The 17,179-nt window shown below is 53.0% G+C and overlaps 2 protein-coding genes across 7 annotated transcripts in view; one reads left to right on the top strand and one right to left on the bottom strand.

Moving 5' to 3' along the window:
* Positions 1-934: 934 nt before the first annotated feature.
* Positions 935-13,032, top strand: LOC102376524 (RING finger protein 112). Of its 5 annotated transcripts, none has more exons than XM_014527657.2 (13): positions 935-1,219; positions 3,452-3,716; positions 3,868-4,083; positions 4,343-4,480; positions 4,675-4,779; positions 5,819-5,869; positions 7,481-7,537; positions 8,135-8,221; positions 8,365-8,488; positions 9,354-9,484; positions 11,095-11,148; positions 11,539-11,613; positions 12,124-13,032. In XM_014527657.2, exons 2-13 carry the CDS (start codon positions 3,477-3,479, stop codon positions 12,637-12,639), a joined length of 1,794 nt encoding a protein of 597 aa, XP_014383143.1. In that variant the 5' UTR covers positions 935-1,219; positions 3,452-3,476; the 3' UTR covers positions 12,640-13,032. The 5 variants fall into 5 exon arrangements, with proteins under 5 accessions (XP_014383143.1, XP_025051515.1, XP_025051516.1 ...); XM_025195730.1 differs by having other exon boundaries at positions 3,133-3,716; XM_025195731.1 differs by lacking the exon at positions 935-1,219 and adding an exon at positions 2,450-3,334.
* The window catches only part of LOC112548933 (zinc finger protein 239-like), a 19,124-nt gene continuing 6,438 nt past the window's right edge, over positions 4,494-17,179 (bottom strand). Inside the window, exon 3 of one of the 2 annotated variants that reach the window (XM_025195736.1) lies at positions 4,494-4,713. In XM_025195736.1, the coding sequence (XP_025051521.1) occupies positions 4,671-4,713 (43 nt within the window). In that variant the 3' untranslated portion in view covers positions 4,494-4,670. Of the gene's footprint in view, positions 4,714-8,275; positions 8,407-17,179 lie in introns of those variants that run through there. The other variant, XM_025195735.1, reaches the window with a different exon arrangement.

The following is a 17,179-nucleotide window of genomic DNA, read 5'->3' as shown; positions in this document are numbered from 1 at the left end:
CAAGAGATGCAGGAAAGAGACACCCTGAGACCCTCTTCAGCCCATGGGCTGCCCCTGTGGTGTTAGTACAGAAGAAAGTGTTACCTCTGTGTCTCAAACAGTGAGGATTTTCTCCTTTCAATGGATGGGCCTTTTACCAGGTCAGGAAACCACAGACAATCAGGCTTGGCATAAAGGCTAAGTTTGTAATCCTTTCAAAACTCATACAAATATCAAGCATTATGGATAGTCTACTACAATGTAATCAAGTCAACATAGATACTAACCGCCCTAAGAAATAACGAACGAGACATCCGTGGTTGATCGCTGCGTGAGGTCTCGCCGGGGGGTTCCCAGCTCCTACATCGGAGTTCTGCGCAGAGTAGCTGCCTTGGTCAGAGGATCAATGTTGAAGGTATTCAGAGCGGGCTGCCCAGGAACCAAGACTACTCCCCCAGTTTTATACCCATCTTATCTACATAACACACATTTCTCTATGGTTATTTATGTCACACATTTCTATAGCAACCTCAAATCTTGTATGTTGTTTTTTCTTAGTATTCATCATTCATCCTGACAGCAAAAACTGCATTTCACATACATGACTCTCACTGCTGGATGAGGGTCAAGCTACTTATGTCAAGAGGCCCTTATTTTAGGCTAGCAAAAGGAGGAGGTGTGGAGGTTTGTGTGGATCAACACAGACTGAATAATGCTGCTGTATAAGAGTGCCTGTGGGGTGCTGTGGGTACGGTAGAGCAGGGGGCCAAGACTGTAGGCCTGAAAGCCACATTAGCAAAATGCTTAGCAGAAACAACATCATTTTGTGCCTTGACAGAACTAACACCATGAACCGAAAGCAAAGCCAGAGGGTCATAGCTTAATAACCCACATCCGCAAAAAAGTTAGAAGAGGATGTAGTTGAGCAGTCTGAGACAGCAGGATGCTTACAGCAGCGCACAGGAAAACAGCTGGGAGGGGCTTGCCCTGCCCCTGCTTGGAGCGGGCGGATGTCATCTTGAATTGATGACATGCTGGCCATCCTGGCCAAAGCCCAATGGTTCTTCAGCTTTGATAAGCCCTATCTGATGGTGGGAGGGCTTTGCCCCATATGAGGGAAGGGAAACCAGATGTCTAAGTTTTCCTGCGCAATTTCAGTTCTCCTGGGTGGCCCCGGGCTGCAGACACCATCTCATCAGTCATCTGTCTGTCCATGGAAGTGAGTGGAGGCTGGACACTGGTAAGAGATGGCTGTTCCCCCAGCCCTCCAAGCCCTTCTCACCCACCACAGGAGTGAGGGCAGGAAGCCAGGACACCTGGGGTTTCTGGGAAAGGAGGGGAGTGAGTGTAGTGGGGAAGGGGTGCTGGGAGCCTGGATGCCTGGGTGAGAACTGGGAAAGGAATGGGGCATAGTGGGGTCTGGAGATGGAGGGGTCCAACTCCCCTCCCAGAGACCCCAGGGGTCCTGGCTCCCAGGTCCTGCCCCTCTACCCACCAGATCCCAGGTGTCCTGTTGTTCTCCATTTAGTGAAGGGGTGGGGTGAACAGAAATGAACTGCTCAGTTAGATTATTGTGGTCGCAAATCCTAACTTACTGAATACGAGCAATACTAGTATATAAGCAAGGCTCTAAATCAGTGGTTCCCAACTTGTGGTTGTGACCCCAAATGGGGTTGCAACATCAGTGGTTGGGGTTGCGATAAACAGGGATCAGTTGTGCCCCGACTGGTGCTGGGTGGGCATGGAGTGCCTCAGCTTAGCGGCCATGGTGGCTGCTGGGCCCTGGGGCCCCTAAGTGGAAGGCAGCAGGGCGGGAAGCCCCAGGCCCACAGCAGGCAGCCTGTATCCTTCGTCCCTGTGGGCTCTGCTCCAGCCATGGTGTCCACACGCCACACTGTTCAGGCAACAGCAGCTCCTGCCTCCCATGGGAACTGCAGGGGGGGCCTGGCTCTGGGACACTTGGGAGGAGTGCAGGGCTGCAGGTTGGGAGGGAGGAGCAATGGCAGAAACAGAGGGCTGTGGGTTACAGTTTTCTTCTGTATGTCCCATACACGGTTCTGTCACGAATGTAACCCGGGTACACCCAAGGGTGTGCCCTATTCTCAATTGGATGGGACGGCATGCTGAGCATGCTGGGCTTTAATTTACACCGCACCTGAAGGCTGCCAGACCTGCAAAGCTCAGTCTTCAATCAGGTCCAGGGGCTCCTCGCATCCCCCTGCTCCAAGCAGGGGCAGGGCAAGCCCCTCCCAGCTGTTTTCCTGTGCGCTGCTGTAAGCATCCTGCTGTCTCAGACTGCTCAACTACATCCTCTTCTAACTTTTTTGCGGATGTGGGTTATTAAGCTATGACCCTCTGGCTTTGCTTTCGGTTCATGGTGTTAGTTCTGTCAAGGCACAAAATGATGTTGTTTCTGCTAAGCATTTTGCTAATGTGGCTTTCAGGCCTACAGTCTTGGCCCCCTGCTCTACCGTACCCACAGCACCCAGTCCCAGTGCTGGGTGCTTCTCCGGGCATGCAATGAGCTATTAATGAAGCATCAGTGGATCCAGACCTTGAAGTAAAGTGTCACTAGGGAGAGGCAGAGATGGGGAAAGAGAAAATGAACTGGAAGCCTGAAAGCTGGGTTCATTGGAAAAGAAGTGGGGTCTGGGGGTTAGAGCGGCTGGGCTGGGAGCCCAGATGCCAGGGTTGATGCTGCCTTTGGGAGAGAGGTGGGATCTGGTGTGCTGAAGTTGGGGGAGGGAAAAACCCCACTTGGTGGGTTGGAGGGGGAAAGGGGAGACCCTGGATTCACTGGGAGGAGGGCAGGCTCACAGGGGTTAAATCCAGCAGCCAAGATCACTGGACCCCAGCTCCCTTCCCCTTTCTGGTGCCAGTTGGAGGAAAGAGGAAGCTGGAAAGAGCAGAGTCCAAGGCATCACCCGATGACACGAACGTCCCAGCTTCCTCATGCACAGAACCCATCTGCCGGGATCATCTTTTCCCAGCCGGCCCCTCACCCTGCCCCACTTGCTATCCCAAACCTGTGTTGTTCCCCCTCCACCATGGGAGTCATAGCCCTGGCAAGCCCATTGGTCTCAGCTTTTGGGAAGCATTTTGGGAAGGTGAAGGAAGAGTGCCATCCTGACCCATCATCTTGCTCCATCCTAGGTGAACCCTCCCTGTGGTGCTGCTGGCCTGCTCCCAAGAGATTATGGGAAACAAGCATGGACACCTGCGAGCATGAGACCCTGCCCTTTATAAGACCTGACTCCTACCATGCCTTGCTCCAACCCACCCAACCGCACTTCCCTCCCAATTAACCCAGGCTCCCAGCCTCCCTTGTGCTAACATCAGAACGGCCATTTCCTGGGTCAGATCATCCGCCCGTTGTGCCCAGACCCCTGTGTCCTGCAGCGGTAGAGAGCAGAGGGTGGATGGGAGGGTGACCGAGCTCTGAGCAGGGGTTTACTTGTGCTCGTGTTCTCAGGCCCCAGGCTGCAGAGCCCAGCAGGATGGAGGGTCTCTGGGAGGACGTGTCCTGCTCCATCTGCCTGGACATCTTGGACAACCCTGTGTCCATCAAGTGTGGCCACAACTTCTGCCACCAATGCCTCTCCAAGTACTGGGATGAGGTCCTGGCACAGGGTGAGGTAACCCAGTGCCCTGAGTGCCGGCAGCCATGTGCCAGGGACCACGTGATGCCTGACACGCGTCTGAGAAGTGTGGTGGAGAAGATCATAGAGATGGAGCAGGTGAGGCCACAGGCACCCCTCCCAGCAGCCCTGCTCTGGGCCTCTCCAGAGCCACTGCCTGGTTCAGGGGCTGGCATAGGGAAGGGGGCCCAATCCAGGCCTAATCCAGGGGCACTGGAGACCCCAGGTCTAACCCGTCTGTCCCCTGCAGAAGGCACCGCCGGCTCTTCCAGAGCCCATTAAAGCGGTGCAGGTCATGGATGTGGACAAAGATCAGCACCTGCTGACAAACGAGGAAGCACTGAGTTGCTGCCTAGAGCAGGAGACAGTGCGGAGCAGCCCCGTCTGCCTCATCTCCATCATCGGAGAGCAGCGCGGTGGCAAGTCTTTCCTCATGAGCCACCTGCTGCGCCAGCTGCGTCACCAGGTGAGCAGTGACAGGACCCTGCACCTGCCCCATGGTCAGGAGTCCTGGCTCCCAGCAGGGCCCCCAGACCACAGTCCCCCCCTGGAGCTGAGAAGAGCCCAGGTGCCCTGGTTCCTGGGACCCTGGCCCCTCCTCTCACCCACCAGACTCCCCTCCCACCCCCGACAAGCCAGGCTTCTGGGCTCCACCTGGCAAAAACTGGGACTTCATTCCCTTGCTCTGGGAACCCCACTTAACCCCCGTCCCTCTCTCCCCATAGGAGGCATCAGACAACTCCTGGATGACCTGGGAGGAAGAAGCTGAGAGCAGCTTTCCTTTCCGAGATGGAATGGACACTGTGACCAAGGGGGTGTGGATGTGGCCCCAGCCCCTTTGGGTCCAGGGCCCACAAGGGAAGGTAATGGGGTGGGAAGAGGAGGTGGTTGCGGGGATGACAGCCTTGCCTGGGCTGAGGGCTGGGAGGGGGTTGTCTCTTGCCATCCCTCCAGCACGTCCAAGCCCAGTGGGGCATTGGAGTGGTGTGGGGGCAGGGGGCAAAGGCCGCAGGGACTCACGATGGGGCTGGCTGCATCTGTCTGTCCATCCCTTCAGGTTGCCGTATTCCTGGTGGACACCGAGGGCTCCCTGGACCTGCAGCAGCACATGGAGACTAGTATCAAGCTCTGTGTGTTCAGCATCTTGCTCAGCTCCTACCAGGTACAGGGAGGCTACGATACAGGGAGCAGGGTTGGAGAGGGAGGTGCAATAAAGGGTGTCATGCTGCAGGCGTGAGGGGGTGGGGGCTCCAGGGGGTGCTGTAGAGCAGGGACTGGGGCAGGAGTGAGGTCAAGAGCCCCTGGCTTTTTAAGTCAGAGCTGCCTTGTCCTGGGTCAGACCTGGGTCCGTCCTGCCCAGTCTCCTGTGTCCCAGGGCAGCCAAGAGCAGAGGCTGAAAGGCAGAGTGACTGGGTCTGAGCAGGGTTTTCCCCTGTTCCTCTCTCCCTTCCAGCCTCCAGCACTGAGGGTCCAGGCAGCTCTGATGCAGAGGCCGTGCCCCTCACTCCCTGCTCCATAACCACTGATGCCCCTTTCCCCCAGTGCTGGATCCGATCCCTTGGCGAATCTGGCTGAACTCTCAGCTTCCACCCTTTCGTTATGCATTGGGGGGAACAAACTACCTTGTCCTCATTTAAAACTGATAACCTGCTCATTTCATGCTGTGACCCCTTGCTCTGGTCTGGTGAGAGACAGTCAGTAGTAAAGCCCTACTGACTTTGTCTTCTCCATTTCATTGTAAACCCTTCTCATACCCCTTTCAAGTGTTTCTTTTCTCAACTGTGTAGACCTGGCCTCATTAGTCTCTCCTCATAGGCAAGCCCCTCTGTAGCACTCATCATCCCTATCGCCCTTTTCTGGACCTTCTCTAGTTCCTCTATATCCTTTTGGAGGTGCAGGGACCAGAACTGGGTGCAGCCATCAAGCTGTGGACAAAACGTGGCTTTAAAAAAGGTCATCATGATAATTTTCGTTGTGTTCACAATTCCCTTCATCATCGTGATTCATCACTAACATGTTGTTGCCTTTTTCATGGCCGCTGAGCATGGAGCTGATGTTTTTAGCAAAATATCCACAATGCCTCCTGGATCTCTTTCCTTTGGGATAACAGCTCTGGGGAAGCCCATTGCAGGGCTGATCTGGTGTGGGTTATTTTTGCCCAGGCGCATCACTGCCATGTTTTTTCTGCTGATTTGCCCTAGATATTCAATATCTCCTCCAAGTTCAAACGCTCAGAAGAGGACTACTTGGAGGTGAGTCAGGTGGGAGAGACACACCCAGACTCCAAAGACACATGGGGCATGTCATTCCAGGGTGGAGGCAGGAGCCTGGGAGGTGAGAGAATTTGGGGGGTGATGAGCCTGGGGTCATTGGGGGCCCCTCCTGTAGGTTAGTAACTCTGAGACATCTGACTGCCTGGGAAGGGAGGTATGTTCACTCCACTTTCAGTAACTGGGCAGCTAGGAAATGTAATGAAGCGTTAATGATTAATTATTAACTGCTGGGGGGAGAAGCTCTGTGTCTTTGAACCTTATTTTCCTGACTTTGGCTATTGGATTCATGTCTTTGAACCCTCATTTCCTCAACCTTGGTTATTGGGTTTGTGTCTTTGAACGCTAGTCTCCTTGACTTTGGTAATGGGGCCCATACCTTTGAGCCCTGGTTCTTGACATTAGCTCTTGGTTAAGTGTCTTTGAACTTGAGCTTCCTTGACTTTGCCTGTTAGGTTTCTGTCTTTAAATGCTGTTCTCCTTGACTCTGGCTGTTGGGCTTGTGTCTTTGAACCCTGCTTTCCTGATATTAGCTATGGTGTCCAAGTATGGGTGGATCTAGATTCTAGGATTTGAAAAAGTGGGGAGGGTGCATCTTCATGTATAATACAACACAAAATTTCCCTCCACTTACAAGAAAACCAGATGCTAGGGCTATAGCCTTCAGTTTCAGATCAAAAAAGAAATATAGGTTGTTTGGAATGTCCATTCATTCGCGATATTCATAGACTCATGGAAAATGAGGGTTGCTGGGACCTCAGGAGGTCACATCTAGTCCAACTACATCATCCCAGCCAAGGCTTTGTCTACCCAGGTCTTAAAACCCTCCAAGAAGGGATATTCCACCTTGGAGGTTTTTAAGAGTCTACATTAAGGAAATATATTCTTGTTGGGTAAAACAAAAGAAACAAGACAATAATCAAAAGTTGTTTTTTTACTAGTGGCGTCATCATCAGAATTAAATGTTCATCTCTTACTCAAGTTTGTGACACAAAGTCTTGATTTCTTAAGCAACTGGACAGGACACCCCAGTGATCCCCAGGGCACTGAGTAAAGTTCAGCATGGCCAGTGCTCTGAGCTGCCCTTCACCTATAGTTCTCTGCATGGAAGAAAAACCTGTTTCCTCATCACTGTAGGTACAGGAAGCGTGCAAAGGATCTTGAGTGAGATAAGAAGGTTGAGATACCATTGTTTGTCGTGGTCTGCTGGGTGATCAATGGCTGTGCTCAGTGCTTCTCTTTTTCCACGCTCTCCTGCTTCTTCTTCCACATTTGAAACGCTGCCAAAACTACATCCTAGCTTTCTCATACGTCTTCCTCATACATCTCTAAGTTTTTCTGGTGGATACCGACTTGGGAAATGAGGTATTAGAAAACTTAGATCTGCTACAGTGCTGCCATGAGATTTGTATCTCTGTGTGAGTTCCTGACTTCTGAAGTCCAGAAATGAGCAATGGGAGTTAGTTGGAAAGTCCCCCGCAACACTGCCACATGGGATGCTGTGTCTGCCTTGTGCCTGCGCTGCAAGTCCACCAGGTGATGAGGTCCTGGCTTAGACAGACATGTTTTCCTTCTCTCTCTCCCCCATCTCAGATGTTCATTAAGGTCACAAGAGAGGTTGGCAACACATGCAATCTCAATCCACTTCAGGTGAGTCCTGCTGCTCCAGGGCTTTACTGCTTGCCTCATGGGACTGGGAAGAAAAGGATTCCCCTCCTATTTGTTTCAGATGCCTGAGATTTTTATTCATTACTCAGCAATGATGGGTGTTGGCTGCAGCCAGGGCTGGGAATTGTGACTGGGCTGTGCCAATGCTTCTGCTGGGGCTTAGCAAGCCTGGAGGGTCCTGGCTAGAGGGTCTTGCCCCTCTGCTCATGGTCAGCCCAGTTGCCAAATTGCAGATCAGGAAGGAACTTGATCCTCTGAAACAGGGGACACAGCCTGGGATGTGCTGAGCATTTTTCAATCAGCTCCTCCCTGCCATTGCAGTGGCAGGACAGTGGCAGTGCCCTCAGCCCTGAGCTTGACTGGTGAAAGTGGAAGGGGATGGTTTTGGGCTCTTCCTGGCAATTCGGTTGTTCCTGCAGTTCTATTGGGAACAGGCTGGTTGGACACTTGTCTGGGCCGGTTTCGAGAGGGATGATCCTGCCTTGATCAGAGGGTTGGGCTGAACATGACCTCTGGAGGGCCCTGCCAACCTGACTGGTCTCTGATCCTAACCCCATTCTTCTCCACTCTCTGTTCCAGCATCTGGACCTGCTGGTTCGGGACTGGCAACTTTCTCATGACTATGGAGCTGAAGGAGGAAGGAAATATCTGGACCATATCCAAGTGGTAATGGGCAGAGCTGGCTGCCGGCTTTCATGGACTCCTAATCTCCAATCTCCACCCCACCTCTCTCCCCTCAAAAAAGTTGCTTCTTCGCCCTATTGAACATTTTTCTGGGTGACTTTATTGTCTCCTGTCTTGATCCACAGGATCTGAGGAAAAGTCCTGGCCATGACACGGTCCTGCAAGTCCTACAGGCAGAAACAACTCAGTGTTACCTTTTGCCCCACCCTGGCATGCAGTTCATTGGAAGGAGTGAAGGGACTTTAGCTGGTAAGAGACCCTGAGTCTGTCCCCATCTCCTTGTCTGCCTCCTGTTTCTTGGCTACTCTAAGGTTTGAGTGCTGTTGAGATCCTACAAGGCTCTTACTGGACCCCTGGCAGAGGTACAACCAGAGCTTGTCCCTAGAGGGTAACAACCCAGGGGACTGGGAAGAGACAAGGTCAGAGAAGAAAAATCCTGGTGAGAGTCAGGAGAGCAGGAGCAACTTGAGCAGGAGGCAGAGGCTTACCATGGACTGGCAGTCACCCTAGGTGGTGCCGCAAGCTCAGGCCAAGGCCAGGAGGGAGGGGTCTAGAGCAGTGTCACTAGCCAGGGGGGCAGAGCAGGCAGCTGGGGCTGCAGGGGATGGGACGTCACCAAGTCAGGCAAAGCGCGAGCAGCCGGCCTCCATAGGAGAGGGGTCTGAACTGGAGTCAGCAGCATGGGGGTTGGGGGTCAGCGAGCCAGCAAGTGAGAGCAGAGCACAGGGGCCTGGGCTGGAGTCAGCCAGCAGCGACCCAGAGAGGACCCAGGAGACAGACCAGCCCAGGGATGGCTGAACAAGGCATCCCAAGTAAGAACCATGGCTCCAGGGGCAAAGAGCCAGAAGCCCAGGCAGACTGCTGGGCACTGACAGGGCCATGGCAGATAAGCAGGGACCAAGACCCTGCAGGCCAGCTGGGAGCATCCAGGCCAACTGAGGCAGCCAGGTCCAGCTGAGGGCAACTGAGCCTGTCTTCTGCCCTAGCTTCTGATACTCCACATGGGGACTGATGTATCTTGTCCCTGCTGTCAGCATCATGCTCATATTGTTTCCAGGAGGGCCCTGTCCCTGAGCACTCCTAGACACTTGGGTCCTTTCCCACCCTCTTGCAGACATGAGTGAGCCATTCAGGCACCACCTGAGGGCCTACGTCACTGGCGTGGTGGACTCTGCTGGTACGAGCTTTCGGACGAACTCAAAAGGAAATGTGCTGACTGGAGGAGAACTGATGGAGAGGATCAAGGTGACCATTAGTGCTGGCCATCAGATGTTGTGGAGGCTGAGAGTCCAGCCAGATTCACCCAGGGAGGGGACACATGCTTGAAGGAAAGGGGCATGGGCATCTTTGGAGCAGAAAGTAAGGGGCACGGCCTCTGCATCAGAGCTGTCTGGACCCTCAGTGTTGGCAGCTGCAAGGGAGAGAGGAGAGGGGTAAACCCTGCTCAGACCCTGTCACTCGCCGTTCCAGCCTCCGCTGTTTGCCCCATGGGACACAGGAGACTGGGCAGGATGGACCTGGGTCTGACCCAGTAAATGGCAGGTTTTATGTTCTTACTAGTCTGTGCCCCACCCTGCACCGCACAGCACAGTGATGGCCAGTGCCGTGCGTGGCTCTTGCCACCAGCCTGGGACCAAAGGGCCAGTGCTGCCTAAGGAAACCCTTTGCCATACAGCACCCTGGATGGGCCAACACCCTGAGAGCCTGAGGAGGAGAGCTGCAGCTGGGGCTGGGCCAGGCCAGGCTGGGCAACATGCAGACTCCTCCGCCCCCTGCATCTACCCCCATGTCTAGCTTCCTGCTGGGGCTGCACTTTCCTGGCACCAGAGCTGCAAGAAGATGGGATCACATGGGATGGGGCATGATGCAGCATGCCAAGGAGCCATCCTTGCCCACCCAGCTGCCTGCCATGATGAGCCTCTGCTGCTGCACGACACTGGGAGAGTCGGGGGCTGCTGCCCCAGGCCAAGTGCCCACCATGGACTAGTAGCACTGTGGTGACAGTGGCTCATCGCAGCAGAAAGGCAGGATGGCTACTTGGCATGCTGCATCATGCCCCATCCTGTGTGGGCCCTACTGTCAGCGGCCACAGTGCCAGGCCTGTGCAGCCCCAGCACCAACAGGAAGCCGGGCCAGGGGGCACAGATGTGTGCAGGGGGTTGGGAAGAGGAGAGGTCTGCATGCTGCATGGCCTGGCCTGGCCCCAGCTGGGCAACTCTCCCTCCTCAGGCTCCCAGCCATGGCTGGAGGGCTGGATAGGATCAAGTGGTGCTTTGCCCACCCCAGTCTCTCCTCACAGGGAGGCTCCTCTGTGCCACTCAGAGACAGAGCTAGAGCTAGTGCAGAGCTAGACGAGGTCCAAAGAAGGGAAGAAAGTATGATAGGACCGTGTCTAGATCTTTATCCTTGCTGAGGGCTGAACAGAACTGGGTGTTATCCCAGGTCTGGACTTGTAGTATTCCAGGAAGCTAAACGTGCCACGGTCTCAACCCTCCTCGCACGAGCTGCCTTCCCGTCCATCATCGTGCTGTCCCTTGCCTCAGCAGCCCCTGACTTTCCTGCTTTGACCTCTGCATGCCCTTCTTAAGCTGTGAGGCCAGACCTGCAGCCAGTCCCCTCCATGAAGCCTGACCAGTGCTGGGTAGCGAGGCACAGTCACCTCCCAGGTCTTGCACCTCACTCAGCTGCCCACAACAGTATTTTCTTGACTTCTGCTTCCACTTGCTGAGATGCACTGAATCGGTCATCCACTACCCCTTTGGACTCTTTGGTCTGGCTTCAGGGCTCAGCAGTGGATGCCACGAAACAAAGCAGCCATTGCCCTGACTCTACCCCCGTGTATCTCTTCCCAACAGGGCATCTCCCAGTACCTGAACAATAAGAACTATGGCTTCAGCTCCCCTTGCACGGTAACACATGTCCCCTTCAAACCTCCCCTCCACCACAGTCCCACCAAAATGAGGTGCTGGAAGCGGGGGAAGAGGGACCATAAGTGCCAAGAGGGGGTCATTCAATAGGCTCAGGGGTCCCCCATTCTCTACACCCTGCCAAGAACCATCTCTGCCCCCATCTGACTGGCTCCAGCAAGGCCACAGGGCATGGTAGTGGGGAGAGCAGGCCTGGAAGATGCCACCTGGGGGAGTAGATATAAAGGGTGGGGCATGGGGGCTCCATTTTGGAAGCAAAGGGGTGGCATCATTTGGCTACAGGGGCTGTAGAGAGTGCCTGAGCATGGGTCCCATCTTCTGGCTGGATCCACAACCCATTCCCTATTCTCTGCCCCACCCTCTCTTCTCCAGATGGCAAAGTCATTTGCAAATATAAGAACAGTGCAAAGAATTAAGGAGAAGTATTCTGAATTTCTGCAGGAGCAGGTGAGTGTGTGGGGCTCCAGGCTGGGAGGGAAGGGCACTGGCAGGGCCAAGGAAGGCAGGGGCCTGCAGGTCAGGAAGGAGGGGCACTGGAGTGCTGGGTGCTGCAGGTCAGGAAGGAGGGGCACCGGCAGGGCTCAAGGGAGACCAGGGGTAGGCAAGGAGCAAGGCCTGGGGGTCAGGAGTGAAAGGCATTAGCTGGGGTTAAGGGAATGTGGCTTTCATAGTATGGGCCCATGGTTCAGGAGTGAGTGGCCTCATCATGACCAGGGGAGCCCAGTGCTGGGTGACAAGGGATTGACAGACTTGAGGGGCACCAGGAGAGCTAAGAGAGTCCAGTGCCAGGGCTGGGAGCAAGGGGAATTGGTAGGGCTGAGTGGTGCAACGTGGGCAGGGGGCTCTGGGTCAAACTGGGGGGCCCTCACAGGGCTGGGTTAGGAGTCCAGGGCTGGAGGTTTGAAGGGGACCTGCAAAGGCCTGTGGGAATGTCCAGTATCTCTCCTCAAATACCAGGATGAAAGCACCCAGGCCATGGTGCAATGCTTGAAGGTGAAACTCAGCAAAATGAGGCAGCACCTGGACCAGAAACTCCAGGACTTCAAGCAGAAATGTGAGGCTGAACTGCAGGGAAAGGAGGCCCAGAAACAGGAGATCCTGAAGGAGCTGGAGAAAGACCTGGGAGAGAAGATGGAGGCGTACCTGAAGAAGTACCAGAAGCGGTACCGGAAGAAGGCTATGATGGCGGGTTTAGCTGTGGGGGGCAGTGCCCTGGCCTTGGCTGGGGGGGCCATTGGAGCAGTGACCGCAGGGATGATTGCAGCAGAGGTGACTGTCATGGCGTCTGGGGCAGCGGTGGGCGCTGGAGGCCTGGGTGCTGTTGGTGCCGGGGTGGGTGCAGCAGTGGCGCGGTTTGTTGCCAGAAGGAAGACCCAAAACACCACAGTGCGCTACAGCAAGGGCACTGCAGGTGAGGGGGAAGTCATAGATGATTCAGAGAACATGCCCCTGCTGAGAGGGGTCAATGGTTGACATGCGCCTTCCTGCCCCTGAGCCCTGGGAACCCATGGGTGTGACAGCTGACAAGTACGTCTGTGTGATAAAGGTGCTTGCTGAAGGCTCTATGAAGTTTAGACCAAGGGTTTTTCTGCATTTGTTTAGATATTAAGCTATATGTTGTTGCTAAGAGCTTAATTAAAGTTTAAAACGTAGTAAGGCCTTGAATAAAGTAAGGCCTAGTAAATTTAGCAAAGCCTTGAAATAGTAAGGCCCTGTGGCATAGTCAAAATTATCTTATCAAAGTATTGCAAGGCTTGTACTGCTATTGGTCAGTCTAAGGACAGTTGAAGTAAAAAGAATCTGAGTGGTTGTACGTTATCAGAACCATTCAGAAGCTATAAATTAGCTGGAATATCCGGAAATCATTCTGAAGGAAGATACAGCTCTGTGAAAAGGATTAGTTAGCTGTTGGCCTAGATCAGTGGGCCCGTGGACCTCGAGGAGCCCAAAAACTGAATTCCAGGGTCCTTCCCGGTACCTCTTGGACAGCGCTGATCGGGGACACCTGACTTCGCTGAACTTTGTGGAAAGAGAAATTTGTTGTACATCAGGCATCAGAGGGGACTGCCGATAAGTTGCTGACGCAAATTGCTTTTGTCTGTCATTGTTTGTCTTGTTACTACATGTAGTTGTGTTTTTGTTAAGTCAATAAACCTTTCTTACCTTTCTACCCCCAACCACACTCTCAATCCCAAACCCTCCGCAGGTGGCTGGGACATGTAGACAAGAGCGTGCAGGGGTGGGAGGCTAGATGACAAGCTAAGGGAGGGAGGGATGGACATGTTTACATAAGTGCACTATGGGAAGATGCTGAATATGACCAGGAGAATCTGAAGTTACTTTCTGTTGAATCTGCTAATGGCACTGGATACATCATTTTGCTTTGTTTCATGTGCATTTTGTATGCAAGACCGTGAGGGTGGGTGGAAGGACAGAAGGGAGGATGGGTGGATGGATGGATGGTTGGGCGGATGAATTGTTGGATGGATGGACAGACAGGCAGATAGACACAAGGAAGGATGGATGGATGACAAGAGAAGGGAGGAAGGGATGGACATGTTTGCCAACCTGCATTATGGGAAAATGCTGAATGAACACAAGAGAATCTAAAGTTTCTGCCTGCTGAATCTGCTAAGGGCACTGAGTGCATCATTTTGCTTTACGCTCGCTCTGCCCTGTGCTCGGCGCCTGGCAGCACTTCCCCATTCTTGTGTCTGGACTCATGCATCCATGGAGCCTGGGACCGCCATAACACCAGCCTGTTCTCCACAGCTGCACAAGAAACCCTCATCAGCCCCTGCTGGACATGGTGCCCATCACCGTCACCCTCACTTGCCCCAGGTCAAGCAGGGGGCTGGCTGAAGACACTGCCAGTGTCCTGCCACTGCAAGGAAAGGAGGGAGTTGCAAATCCTCTTCTCTGGATCCTCTTCTTGTGTTGGCCTCTCATCCACCCCCTTCTCCTCTCAAGGGTCTTTCCCACTCCAACCTCTGACAGTGGTGCCATGTCCTGGTCACCTGGATCTTCCTGGGAGAAAAGAGGACCCTTCTGGCCTTGCCTCTAGACTGGAGACCTCCTCCCCTCTATCCTACCTCAGTTGCCTTGACTGCAACATAGCTCCATTTCTTGGCTTCTCTCGGACCAGTAACAGGCAACCTGAGGGGCCTGTATTTCATAGACATTAGGGCTAGAAGGGACCTCATGAGATCATTGGGTCCAGCCCCCTGCCCAAGGGGCAGGAAGTCAGCTGGAGTCAGATCACTCAAGCAAGATAAGGATCCAGGCATTTTTAAAGGTATCCAGACAGTGCCAAAAGGCTGAAAAGTAGCATCAGGCTACTGCCCTCAGGAGGAATAAGGAAGCAAAAGAGTAATTATTTTCCCCCATGTCACAAACCTTTTTCTGGTTTCCTGCTGGGTGGAAAAACTACACATATCCCCTATCATAGGGCTAAACAGAAAGGCTCAAACTAACCCTGTATTTGCACTTCCTTTCCCTCTTCTGCCATCACTGCCCTTAAAATAAAATCTGAAAGTAGGTGTCTGTTAGAATGCAAGGATATCCCTTGATAGAGCATGTTCAGAGTGGTGTATCATAGGAAAATAAAATTAAAAGGAAGCGTACAAGATCATGCATATTGGTCACTTATAAAAGCTATTCCTTACCCAAGTATGGTTTGAAAGGCAGTAATCTGTACCATGATATCTAGCAGGGAGAGGACCTTGCACCACTTCTGGGGGAAATCTATTCCAGACTGGAAATTCAAACGGTAAAGAAGGTTTTTTTCCTTATGTCCAGTCTAAAACAGTCTTCCAGCAGTTTGTGACGATGAGACCTTGTCTTCCCTTGGGGAGCCCTGGTGAACAGACCTTCTCCCAGTTCCTGATGCACACCCCTTATATACTTATAGGCTGCCACCAAGTCCTCCCTGAGCCTTCTCTTCGCCAGACTGAAGAGCCCCAAGTCCCTCAGCCTCTCCTCGTACGGCTTGTTCATGCACGTGGCCTTCCGAAAGGTGGGAGTCCAGAATGGGATGCAGTCCCCCAGCCGCATCCTCACCAAGGCCGAGTAAAGCAGGAAGATGACTTCTTGGGTCTTGCTTGAGATGCATCAGTAGATGCAAACCCATTTTATTTGCTTTGCTGGCTGCAGCATCGCATTGGCAGCTCATGTTCATCTTGTGGTCATTCATGACCCCCAAGTTTCTTTCAGTCGTGGTGCTAGTAAGTGTAGCACTGCCGAGCCTGTAAGCATGATGTGGGGTTTTTTGCCAGGGGTGGAGCACCTTCAGGTTTGGTTTTGCCCACCTTGTGAGCCTGTCCGGGTCGGCCTGAATTACCAGCCTATCCTCTAGCATAACCGCACTTCCATATAATTTGGTGTAATCTGCAAATTTAGCCAGTCCGCTTCTGACACCTGAATCTAGATCATTTATGAATATATTAAAGAGTACTGGTCCAAGTACTGAGTACTGTGGGGTGCCACTGGTCACCATGCGCCATGTTAACTTGGTCCATCAGCTATCACTCTCTGGGTCCGATCACAGAGCGGGTTCCCCAGCCATTGGACCGCAAGGTTGTCAAAGCTGCAGTTCTCCAATTTTACCATCATGGAAGACCAAGTCAAAGGCTTTTTTGAAATCTAAATATATGACATCAACCTCTCCTTCTCTGCCCAGGTGGTGTGTCACCTGGTCATAGAAGGAAATGAGGTTGGTCAGGCAAGACCTACTCACAATGAAGCCACATTGGCTCTGTCTCAGAATGTTGCCTTCTGTTAGCCTGTTGTTGATGGTTTCTTTGATGATTTTTTCCAAGATCTTTCCAGGGATTGAGGCCAAACTGATTGGCCTCTAGTTTCTTGGATCTTCCTTCCTTCCTTTCTTGAAAGATAGGCACCACAGTAGCCCTCTTCCAATCTTCAGGAACCTCTCCCAAGTACAGCCTAAACCCCTGCAACAAGTTCTCAAATATCCTCACAACTGGATGTGCTATGATGTCAGCCAACCCTTTTAGTGCTCTCGGGTGCATTCCATCTGGGCCAGCTGACTTGTGTATGTCCAGCCTCTCAAGCTGTTCCCTCACAAGATCTTTGCCAATTAAAGGTGTAGGATTGCCCTTAACCTTAGTAGTTCTGAGTCCTGTCAGGCAGGGTGATCCCCTTGGGATGGTGGAAAACTAACACAAAGCAATCGTTGAACACATTAGCTTTTTCCACCCCAAGAACTGCCTGTCAAATCCTAGGCTGGCAGGGTCACATCAAGCCTAACCCCTGTTCAGGGTAGGACCAGCCCTGCCTCAACCATCCCAGACAAGGGATTGGCCAACTGTTCTTATAACCCCCCTAGGGACTGGGAGTCTTCCTTGGAGGCGTGTGGAGTATCTGAACAAAATCGACACGGGGAAGTCAGGCAATGGAGAATCAGACCTCAGAGCAGCAAATATGACTAGAGACAATGGCAGTAAGACGTGATGCCAGGGTGGAAGAGCCAGCCTAGTTCAAACTAGAGCAGAGAAGACTGAGGGGGGAATGGACACCAGGGTTTGGTGAGCCCTGTACAAACCTTCCCTCTCATGCTCCCCCTGCTCAGCCCAGAGACTCCCACTGCAGAGTAGGAGTTTTGAAGCGATGGGAGCCCAAGAAGGGTGGCTATGCCTTAAGGAAACAATCCTTCGGGCACAAAGCAAGACGGTCCCCATGCGAGGTAAAAGAGGGAAAGGGGCCAGGAGGCTTCCCTGGCTGACAACAGAAATCCAGGGCAGCCTAAGGGCCAAAAGGGGAGCACATAAAAAGTAGAAACAGGGAGAGATCACCAAAGACGAATATACCTCCTCTGCTCGTGCTTGTAGGGAGGCAGTTAGACGGGCCAAAGCTACCATGGAGCTGAGGATGGCAACCCAAGTAAAAGACAACAAGAAATTGTTTTTTAGATATATAGGGAGTAAAAGGAAGGCCCAGGGAGGAATAGGACCCCTGCTAAATGGGCAGAAACAATTGGTGACGGACAGGGGGG

The sequence above is a fragment of the Alligator sinensis genome, unplaced genomic scaffold (assembly GCF_000455745.1).
Source record: "Alligator sinensis unplaced genomic scaffold, ASM45574v1 scaffold1842_1, whole genome shotgun sequence".
NCBI classification, from domain to species: Eukaryota; Metazoa; Chordata; order Crocodylia; family Alligatoridae; genus Alligator; species Alligator sinensis.
Note: the sequence above shows the minus strand (reverse complement) of the source record. Positions and strands in the feature narration are given on the sequence as shown.